Here is a 12,433-nt window from a genome sequence, read left to right as displayed (position 1 = left end):
CTGCTTGGCCCATCTAGGATTCAAACGTTTTCCTCCTTTCACATGAATTTATTAATTAATTATACATAAATTTAATTAAATAAGTAAGTCACATTCTTTCAAAAAATATAATACGATACAATAAATTTTGATTTTCTATTATTGTACACATAAAATTTTAATTTAATTAAATTTTCATAAACCATAAATATCATTATTAATGTAGTATCAATTTTATATATATTATATCTCATATACAAGCAATTATATTTATCTAATATAAAAATAAATGAACAAATTTATTTATTTTTATTACGTGCATAATTAAATTAAAATTATTTTTATCCTTAATTTTATATATATAATTCAATGAAAATTCAATTTTCATATATATATCATTATAATAAATTAAAATATATTTATCATACTATATATTATATGTAAAATTATTTATAAAGTTGAAAATAAATTTGAGATTTATCTCTAAAATTATGTAAGTTATTAGCCATTCTGACATAGATTTTAATAATTGCTAAAAAAAAAGAGAGACTTAAATGTGGTCAAATATAGCTGGTGGATACTTGCGCAAACTGTCTCACTCGGTTTTTGATATTCTATTGTTTGTTTCTACATATAATCAAAGCTTATGCCGACAATTTCTTTTCATCCCAAAGCATGATACAACTATTCACACCCTTAATATTTACTAGAAATTTTATCATCTATATGTGTATGAAAATACATTTTAGAATAATTATGGAAATGATAAAAGTATATATAATATAATTAAATGTAAATATTATATTAAAATAAAATTTTGGTATAATGATAATATTAATATTTTATTAATTTAAATAATATGAATTCAAATTTCATTATCTTGTAATTTTTTGTTAATTATTTTTATAAAAATATATTTGAATAATATAATTTAATTTAATTACAAAATAATATTTTAATATTTTCTTAACCGAGTAGATATTCTCGTTAACTTGTGACACCAACTCAATTAAGGAATTAAGTATATAGATAGATATACAACTAAAGATGTTCATGGGCTGGGCCGGATTGGGTTCAGGCCAGACCCTAAGAAAACCTTAGCCCCGATTGATAGGCAAGCCTGGCTTGACTCAAAAAATGGGCCTAATTTTTTTCCTAAGCCTAACCTCGTCGTATTAAATTTTTTTCATTTTATTTTTATATAAAAATTTAAAAATATAATACATAAAATACACTAAAAATATTAAAATAAATATTTCCCAAGAAATTAAAAATAAATTAAAAAATATTTATACTTAAATAACACTAAAATAGGTGCAACTTAACAAGCAAATACCTCTAAAATAGGAGTAAAATTAACAATAAAACAATAGTTACACAATATCCAAACAATAACAACAAAACAAGAACAACATAATAGTAAAATGGTAGCAAAACATTAAGAAAACAACAAATCTTTTTTACAAATTCAGTTTGGGCTGAGCCCAGGCCAACAAATCTTACTTGAATCCTGATCCGTTTAGATTTTTTTTAGCCTAAGCCCTTTTTTTTGCGTATATTTTTATTCAAACTCTCTCACTTTTCGAGCGAGCTTTCAGGTCGGGCTGGGTGACGGTCATGGATAACTTTATATACAACTTATGAAAACAATAGATTGTGTACATTAAAATAAAAATGTATAAAATATATTAAAATAAAATTTTAGCTAAGAGTAAATTTTAAAATTTACTAAGTAAATTCAAATCCTAGCATATTTTTATTTTTATTAGTTTTTATGAAAGTAATAATATAAATTAACGAGTTTAATTACATGCAATATTTTATTCGCAAACAACTCTAATGGATCAACCTAACACCTTCCTTTGTCTCTCTTTCCATCTTTTTTTTTTGGTTGGTTTTATTTTTTAAAATAGTAAAATTGGGTCAACCAAACGGCTATACACCCCGCCATTTTCTCTCACTTATTTTATTTTATATAAATAGATGGCAGACGTGGGTGAAACCCTTAACTTCCAAGGAGTAATGGAAGAAGAAACTTATTTTCCAGACACTGATCTGGACTTGAGCTTCACTTCCACCACCACCGACAGAACATTTCCTTCCTCTAGTGCTCGTTCCAGTTTAGCAAGATCTAGTCTTACCCTCAGCTTCAATGAATCCCGTCTTTCTTGTTCCACAATCACCGTTAATAATATCACACCCCTCTACCACCGGAAATGGGATCCACGTTGGTCAGCCATTAAAGCAGCCACCAACCTCTCTTCCGACGGCAACATCCACCTTCGTCACCTCAAGCTCATTCGCCATTTGGGTACTGGAAACCTCGGTCGAGTCTTCCTCTGCCACCTTAGAGATTGCGAGAACGCCACCTTTGCTCTAAAAGTAATCGACAGGGAAACGTTGAGCAGCAAGAAACTTTCTCACGTTCAAATGGAAGCAGAAATCTTATCCATGCTGGACCACCCGTTTCTACCGACGCTTTACGCTCGTATCGAAGCTTCTCATTATACCTGTCTCCTCATTGACTTCTGCCCTAACGGAGACCTCCATTCTCTCCTACGTAAACAACCCGGTAACCGCTTTCCTTTAGCGGCGGTCCGTTTTTTCGCCGCCGAAGTTTTGGTTGCTTTAGAATATTTACATGCCTTAGGGATCATTTACAGGGATCTTAAACCTGAAAACATTTTGTTACGTGAAGATGGGCATATCATGTTGTCGGATTTCGATTTGTGCTTCAAGGCTGATGTGGTCCCCACTTGTAAATTCCTCCGCCGCAAAAGTCGAAACTCAAAGCGGAATTGTTTCAACGGCGGCTGTTTCGGTCCTGTCGCCGGTTCGGTTGAAGAAGTTCTTCCTGAGTTTGTAGCTGAGCCCGTAACGGCGTTTTCACGTTCGTGCGTCGGCACCCATGAGTATTTAGCACCAGAGCTTGTCTCCGGAAGCGGCCACGGTAATGGCGTTGACTGGTGGGCGTTTGGGGTGTTTGTTTACGAGTTATTATATGGAACGACGCCGTTTAAAGGAGGCAGTAAGGAAAATACTCTTCGGAACATAGCTTCGAGCAGAAAAATGAGATTCCCCGACGCAGCTGAAGTAGAAGAGGCAAGAATTGCGGAGGCAAAGGATTTGATTGAGAAATTGTTGGTAAAAGATCCAAGGAGGAGACTGGGGTGCACAAAGGGTGCGCAGGATATTAAACAACACCCGTTCTTTGATGGGATAAAATGGCCATTAATTAGGCACTACAAGCCGCCGGAGGTGGTGGGTGGGGTGGCGAGGAAAAGAGGGCACGTGGGCCATGTGAAGAGGAGGCGTTGGTCTTGGAAAGGACTTGATTGTTTAATGATTAGAAATAGAAATAAAGGGTCTCTTTCGTATCGTCTTTTGAGATCCAATATTAATGCCAATAATTACTATGATTATGTTCAGAATAACAAGCCTAGGAAGAATGCCTAGTTTTTTCTTTTACTTTCTTAATCTTTCCTTTTGGGAAACTTTTTTGTTAGTAGTATATTGTAAAATTTAAGGGAGATAACGAGGCTTCGATATTAGTGTTTTTTTTTTTAGAGTTAGTCACTTTTTCTTCTTCCAATAGTATTAGTAAAAATATTTATAGCATTTTACATTTTGAAAAATTATAATATATATTGTTAATGTATATAATATATACAACCAAATTCTTTTGGAGTAATTTGAAATTAATTGGGAAAATGATCTTTAAAATTATCAAATTTTAACTCATTTTAAATTCTTAGAATAAAATGATATTTTTAAATTTATTGTTTAAAATTTTAATTTTAGGAAATTATTACCTATAAAGTTTTTGAATTCCACAAGTAACCGTTTAATATCATTGATTTTTTTAATAAGAGATTAATAGGGTGAAATTTTTTAAGGGTTTAATTAATTTTTATTTTTTACTAAGAATTTTTTGACCCTTTAAGTCTAAATTATTTTAAAAACTAATATTTGAAAATATTTTAATTATTTATACTTAAAATATTAATGAAATTTTATATATTATTAAATCTAATTAATAATATTTAAATATAAAAATATTTATATATTATATAAATATTATATATGTTTGTTTCATCGTATAAGCTTCTTTCTCCTTTTTATTCTTTAGTTGTATTAATATATACGGAGGTACCTGAACTTGATAACTTATACTTACATGACACATAAACTTTTTTTGGATTGGTATCTAAACTTGGTAATTGTAAGCGAACTTGGTACTTTTTTTCTAACACCCCATACCCGACCTAATCATCGGGTTCAAGCTATACGATGTTACATTCGTTGCTGATTAAATACAAGTAGAATATGCATATGATACAATATATAATAATCTTCAGGTTTTATACAAGCTTACAAAAGCTTTTCTACAAACCCGGGGTCGAGTTAGGATCAATTGTGTAACACCCTATACCTGGCCCAGTCGTCAAGCCTAAGTAACAGGACGCTACACCATTGTCTCACATTATACACATCATGCATTGTCACATTTCATGCAAACATCTTTCTATCTTGGCATTTATACAAATTTTAAATAAGACATATACTAATTATCAATATGAGACGGTAGCCCTGACGGAAGAATGCAGTGCATATCTTCAAGAAAAACTACCTCCGAAGTTGAAGGATCTTAACGTTTTACCATACCTTGCAACATTGGAGCAACATATTATGGTAAGACACTATGTGATTTGGGTGCGAGTATCAACTTGATGCTCATGTCAATATTCAGAAAGTTGGGGATAGGTGAAGTTAGACCTACTATGGTTACACTTCAATTAGCATATCGATCCTTAGCACATCAAGAAGGAAAAATCGAGGATGTATTAGTACGTGTAGATAAATTTATTTTTCCTACTGACTTTGTTATTCTAGACTTTGAAGCAGATAAAGATGTGCCAATCAGCCTAAAAAGGCCTTTCTTAGCAACTGAAAGAACTCTTATCGATGTGCAAAAGGGCGAGCTTACTATGCGTGTTCAGGACAATAAGGTAACATTTAATTTTTTTTAAGTCTATACGATTTCCTAACACAATTGATGATTATTCTGTAGTATCCGATTTAAAGGAATTAATTATGGAAAGGGAACTTAACTTTGTTGATGTAACACCCCTCACCCATATTCAATGCGAGAATAGGGTTAGCATTATCAGGCTTACAACACATTTGAACATATTTATCACACACATTTAATAAATTCATACATTCATCATTCAATCTCAATCAATTTGTCCCTAATATAAGCCTACGAGGCCTTAAATATTCTTTGGAGGTGGTTCGAGGCTAAACCAAAAACTTAGGAAACTTTCACGAAACTTTGAAAATTTTCTCAAAACAGGGGACACACGCCTGTGTGGCTGTGTCTCACACGGCCACCAGACATGCCCGTGTGCCAGGCCGTGTGCTAGGCCATGCCAAACCTGTAGGGTATACTGACTTACGCCACACGATCAAGTCACACGTCCATGTGTGAGGCTGTGTGGAACATACTAACTTGATTTCTAAAACACACCAGGGGACACATGGCCGTGCAACATAACCGTGTGTCACACATGGCTGAGACACACGCCCGTGTCTCTTCTTGTGTGGACAAAAATAGGCTATTTACCAAGCCAATTTGCCACCCAAAATTTGTATGTACCTACACAACCCAAATGGTACAAATTCATATCATAAATGAACATCTATTTTAACCTCAATCAAGGCTAAATCATACCATTTCCAATAATAACAACCAACATACTTATAAACTCATGTTTTACTCATTCAAAATATACCAAATACCAATTACTTCAAACATCAAAGTGACCAAACTCAAATATGCATTATTTGGCCTAATTTCACAAGCATACCAATGTCCACAATTCCATGATTTGAACACTTATAATACCTATAGCCATCAAGCATCACCCAACCATCATACAATTCATATCACAAAGCACAAACACATATCTCAATGCATTATTCAACCATACCAAAATAACCCAAATGAGCCATTACTCAAGGCTATATAAACAAACCAAAACATGTACATTTACAAGCCAATTCAATTGGCCAAAATCATTACCATAACATAGTCAACATGTCTCAAAGTCCCTATACATGCCATATACTTAAAATACCAAAGTTCATAGGTACCAATGATAGGTGGATAGTGTGAAGAGGTCATTGGCGATCCCCGAATTTGAGCTAGGTTTGAATTCACTATAAAACATAAAAAAATAATTAATGTAAGCTTTAAAGCTTAATAAGCTCGTATGAAATGTAACATTTTGATTTTTGGCCTAGTTGGAATAGTGGTTTCGAGACCACAAATCTAAAGTAGAAATATTTGTTTTATGATTATTTTGAGTTCTATGGCATGATTTCATGATTGTGTAAAAGTTTCGTGAAGAAATTCTGTGAATAAGTGTCCAATTTGAATTTTAGGACTAAATTGAAAAATTTGAGATTCTAGAAGCTTTAAGTATGAAATGGATTTAGATTATTAATTAGAGGTCCTTAAATAAAAATTTGCCCAATTTCTATTTTTATGGACAAAAATGGGCATGCATGGGTGAAATTTTAAAGAAAGGCCTTAAGGGCATTTTGGTCATTTTGTAAATAAATGAATTAAAAGGGAAAATAAAGCCAAAATCTGTTCATCTTTTCCATGCTTGTGCTGAATTTGAAGAGTCACCATAGCTAAGGTTTCTTCAACTTTTCAAGCTTGAAAGTAAGTCAATCCTAGCCCCATTTTTAATGTTCCTTGCATTTTTGAAGTCCTTGAAGCATGATTTAGCCATTTTTACCCTTTATTTGAACTAGGGTTTATGTTAAAAAATTTACCCATGTGTGTTTTGATGATTAATGGAGGAATATGGAAGTTTGGTGTTAGATGAACATTTTTTCTAAGTGATTTTTCATGAAAACACCAAAAAGGACTTGTTTGTAAAACATGTAAAAATAGGTGTAAAAATGTGATTTGATGAAAAATGTGGGTTGTTATAAGAGGGAATATGAATCGGCTAGGTTTGTGTAACAAAAAAATTGAACACATTTCATTTTATGAGCTTAGCAAAAAAAGTGTAAATACATGAAAGTTTAGGGGCAAAATTGTAATTTTTCAAAGTATGATTTATGGACTGATTTTAATAATGTAATAATTAAATAAGTGAAAATTTCTATTATAGATCAAGAAAAATGAAGTTTTGGCCTAGACCGGGGAAAGAGTAAAATCTTGGACTAAATCGAATTAACTGTCCATATTTTGTACCGAGGTAAGTTTGTGTGTAATTGATATAGAATTTTATTATGTATTTAACATTTAATGTTGCATGAATTGTATATTTGTATTTTTGAATATTATTGATGTTGTCTGATAAGGATTTGAGGTGATGAAAGCCAGTCGAACCATAGGACTACTTAGGGTACAAATAATTACGACATTTGGTTGATGAGATTCCGTATAAGACCATATCTGGGATATGGCATCAGCATCGGTATGTGTTATCATATAGGACCATATTTGGGATATGGTGTTGATATGAGATTTCGCATAAGACCACGTATGGGACATGGCATCGAAATGAAATTTCGTATAAGACCATATTTGGGATATGACATCGATGTGAAATCCTATGTAAGACCATGTCTGGGACATGGCATTGGCATCTTATTATGTGTATGCCAATCCCGAGTATCCTTAGTATTCCAAGTGGTTCAACGGTGTCTAAGGATTGGTCAAAGAAATGACGAGGTATGATCATGCTGAAAGGGTATAGGTATGTATGCCAAGCTCGTAGTTATTGAGATTATGAAATGATAAAACTTCGGTAAGATGAGAATGAAGGAATGATGATCTTCAGTTTTATTGAACATTATGTAATTGAACGAAATAGGATATGACTACAATGATTATTGAGAATAAGATGGACTAAATTATTTTGAGTATGGCATGTATAAGGACTTGGTCCTTTTGTATATGTGTCATATTGATTAGCCAATTGTATTGGCTAGTGATGATATATTGATTCATTTTGTATATGGCCATGAGGTGTGGATCATATTGAATATTTGGGTTGTAACCCCAATTAATCATACATGCATGCAAAATGTGTTTATGCTTGTTGTGGTTGCTCATGATAATGAGTGTAATGGATGGAAAGTATGATTAATGTGTATGGTAATAAATGTGGAACAAATGTATAACTTGGAAGTAGAATAGCAAAGATGATTATCCATGAAATTGGTGTGGAATACCTTGATTAAACCTACTAACTTGAATATGTTATACATTGACTTATTAAGAACATAAAATGTCTATGCTTTATATGATAAATGTGCCATGTTGTATGCCATGAAGTGGGTTTAAGTGTGTGAGTGCTTAAGGGTGGCAAATGGCTTGGAAAATAGCTTAGAAATTGTGCAAACTAGTGTGTGTCTAGGCCGTATGTGACACACGGTCTGCCCCATGGGCGTGTGGTCCGGCCGTGTGTCATCTGCACCCTAATTAATGCAAAATAGAATGCCTAGTAGTGAACACACAGGCAGAGACATGACCTTGTGTCTGAGCTGTGTGAAGGACACGGCCGCAGGACATGGGCATTTGTCTAGGCCATGTGAAGTCTGCACTTAATTTTTGAAATTTAATTTGCCACACGGCCTAATCACATGGGCGTGTGGCTTGGCCGCGTGATCTTATTTGGTTGATGATGTCATAGTCAGAGAGTTATACGGGCTAAAGACACGGGCGTGTCCCAAGCCAAATGGGTGTGTGTGACTACACGGCCTACCCACACGGGCGTGTGACTCTTCAAAACAAGAAAATTTTCTAAATGTCGAAAAGGTTCCAAAAGTCCTCGGTTTAATCCGAACTACTTCCAATGTATGTTTTGGGCCTCATAGGCCCTTATAAAGGACAATTTACATGTGATTGAAAAGTTCTAAATTTGGATGAAATTTTATAGCTCAGTTTTGTATGTTTGTTTACGTCTAAGCTGGTAATGCCTCAAACCTTGTCCCAGGGTCGGATACGGTAAGAGGTGTTACATTTAGTGGTATCAGAGCTACGGTTTAGTCAGTTCTTGGACTACGTAGCATGTGTTTGAGTCTAGCTATATATCCATACACATAGTATGATAGTGTGACGACTCCTGATGATTTTAAATTATGCTTTCATATAGTAAATGAATCTCGATCGAGCTATGGCAGGTGACATAGAAAGTAACGTGCCGGCTTCTACTGAAGGGGTGGTGCCAACTAATAACCGACCTCCTACGGTTAGCCAATGTAACAGCCCGATTTAGGCCTAGTCAGAATAGTGGTTTCGAGACCATAAATCTAAGGTCATAAAATTTTTTTAGTATTAATTTGAGGTATACAACATGATAATATGATTGTGTAAAAATTTTGTTAAGAAATTTTATCGTTTGAATGCTTAATTTATGAAAAAAGGACTAAATCGCGTAAAATGCTAAAGTTGTGTTCTATTAGCTAAATGTGTTAAATAGCTATAGAACTTAAAATTTGAGGTCCTTATTGAGTAATTAGACCACTATATGTGTGAGTGGATGGACATGGAGTGTAATAAATGAAATGTAACAACTCGATTTTAGGCCTAGTCGAAACAGTGGTTTCTGGACCACTAATCCAAGGTCGGAGAAATTATTTTAATATTATTTTATGTGTGATGGCATGTTTCTAAAGCTGCATGAAAATTTTGGTGATTTAATTCTAGCGTTTGTGAGCTTAATTGCGAAAAAGGACTAAATCGCATAAAGTGCAAAAGTCCTATTTTGATAGCTAAGGGTGTCAAATAGCTAGAGAACCTAAATTGGGGGTCTTAAAAGGTCAATTAGACCCTTTAAAGAGGCATGGCCAACCATAGGAGACAAAGATGGTCAAAAATTTAAAATTTGGTGGGTTTGGTGACTAAAATAAAAATAAAATAAAGAGAAAAGATATCATCTTTTTCCCTATCTCCTTCTCCACCGAAAATTCAGCCATTGTAAGGGTTTTTGAGCTTCAAAAATTTTAGCCACTCTATACTCTTGCAAATCAAGAATTACGAAATCCGAGCCTAGACCGGGGAAAACCAAAGCTAGCAAACTAAGCCAGAATAGTCACCATATTTTGAATACCGAGGTAAGTTGTATGTTAATAAGGCAACTATATCTTTATGATGTGTAATTGAGTTGTTATGGCATAAATTTTCTTGATTTTGAATATAAGAATACATTTTGAGAAATTTACGTAGTAAAGATTTTCATTGAACATTTGGAATAGACTTAGATATTTGTACCCTGATAATGGGTGATATGTGTGCTAGTGTAAGACATGTCTGGGACATGCATCAGCCATAGCATGAGAGCTAGTGTAAGACATGTTTGGGACATGCGTTGGCCTCTAAATATTTAAGCCAGTGTAAGACTTGTCTGGGACATGCATCAGCCACAGCATGAGAGCCAGTGTAAGACATGTCTAGGACATGCATCGGCCTCGAGATATTTAAGCCAGTGTAAGACATGTCTTGAACATGCATCGGCATTGAGACAAGAGCTAGTGTAAGACATGTTCGGTATATGCATCGGCCTCGTGATATACAAGCTAGTGTAAGACCTGTCTGGGACATGGCGTCAGCTTGTGGTGATGTAAGCATGCCCGGGGCATCCTCGAATGCAAATCATGATCTAATCGAGATTTCAAAAGGCCTCATGACTCGAGCTCGAACCAAGCGACTTCAAGAAGCTTTATCAGCTTTAATGGTGCGCATTTTGGAAGAGAACAAGTCCCTAAACATTGGAGAAGCTAAGGAAAACTCCTTGAAGACTCATTGCACTCTTTTTCAATTCGATTTCAGCTCCTCTCTAGCTTTCCAAGCTCCATTCAGCTTCAATCAGCTCACTTGAGCTCGTTTCAACTCGTTTGAGCTCGATTTTAGATCGTTTCAGCTCATTTCTTTTTCATTTCAATAAAGTAAGTTTTAACTTTGTTTTTAATTTAATTTGCTACAACTCATGCTGATTTCCCTAGCTCAAATTAGTTCACTAAGTATTTTTGATTATTTGAGCTAGCCGAATTTAATATGCTAGTTGACTTTTAATTAATATGTCCGAATTTAGTTAGTGTCATTTAAGTTGTCTAGTTGCTGTTTAAATTATGATTATATGAATAATTATATTTTATTTAATTATGTTTTTATTTCTTTGTAGGTTCAGCCGAATGTGGAGGTACATTAATGGCTAGGTGCATGTACGAGTTTGTTCATTGAATAAGAAGGTTCATGCATGGTTCGGTTAAATGCTTGGAGGAATTATATTCATGTACATGGAGGATTAATTGTATGCAATGGATATGAAGAATACATCTCCTTTGGATGGCACACATGCATGTATGCATGGCATTTAATGCAAGTTCATGTATGGCCAGATTCAAGCTCTCTTCCAAGTTCCATGAATAGCCGAATGAATGTGGGAGGACTTTTGGAGTTTCTATGCACCTATTCAGCCAAGAGACACCTCTTGGAAGCTACATGCATCCCATGGCTGAACCTAGACAATCTATTTAGCTTTCAAAGCTTCACATATATTCAAGTACTTTTGCTTATACATGAAGCTGTCCCATACACTCCCATTAGCCGAATCAAGACTTAGCTAATTAATATTTTCATTCTAGAACATTCTAGTTAGTTCATGGCCGAATTTACTTAGTCTTTAAGCTAGCTAACTTGTCCATTCGGCTACTACATGATAGTCTATAAATAGCTTGTTTATTTCATTGTAAAAGGAGTTTTGCCAATTTGTTTAATGAACATTGTTCTTGTGAGGTTGCTTCCTCTCATATCTCGTACAAGTTTCGAAAGACTTATCTAGCTTGTGCTAGTGGCGTCAATCGCCCTTGTTTGAACTTATCACCAATCTTGGTGTGGCATTCACCTATCCATCTATTCATCCTTTTCACCTTAACAATATTGGAATCGGGGTGACACTATCTAGTGTTGAATTATTCCTGACGTTAAGCTCGTTTTCCATCCCCATTCTTTGAATTTCTTTCTTGTTATCACCAAACCGAGCCAACTATCCGACAACATCTTTACTACCCATAGCCGAACCTATTACTAATCTTACCTTTCTTTGAAACCTTCCTCTTATCCCAACTTACCTATTCGCTTCCATTTCTCAAACACGAGGCATGAACGACTCTCTCGTCTACGATTAGGCAATCAAGTGAATTCGACTCAACCCCCGGGCTGGATCACATCATGTGGTGTGTCAGTGTAAGATTTGTTTGGGACATGGCATCAACCCCGATAGATGAGAGCCAGTGTAAGACCTGTCTGGGGCATGGCATCAGCCTCGCTATATGAAAGCCAGTGTAAGACTATGTCTAGGACATGGCGTCGACATCTTAACCCATGTGAAGGCTATTGAGTATCCGGTAGTATTCCAAGTGGTTC

At 34.6% G+C, this 12,433-nt stretch overlaps 1 protein-coding gene across 1 annotated transcript; it reads left to right on the top strand.

Annotated features, from left to right (window-relative positions):
• The first annotated feature begins 1,925 nt into the window (after positions 1-1,925).
• On the top strand, positions 1,926-3,514 carry LOC108452286 (serine/threonine-protein kinase WAG1-like). The gene has a single exon (XM_017750064.2). The coding sequence runs from the start codon at positions 1,963-1,965 to the stop codon at positions 3,433-3,435; it is 1,473 nt and encodes a 490-aa protein (XP_017605553.2). The 5' UTR covers positions 1,926-1,962; the 3' UTR covers positions 3,436-3,514.
• Positions 3,515-12,433: the final 8,919 nt, after the last annotated feature.

This window comes from Gossypium arboreum, chromosome 5, assembly GCF_025698485.1.
Source record: "Gossypium arboreum isolate Shixiya-1 chromosome 5, ASM2569848v2, whole genome shotgun sequence".
NCBI lineage: Eukaryota > Viridiplantae > Streptophyta > Magnoliopsida > Malvales > Malvaceae > Gossypium > Gossypium arboreum.
Note: the sequence above shows the minus strand (reverse complement) of the source record. Positions and strands in the feature narration are given on the sequence as shown.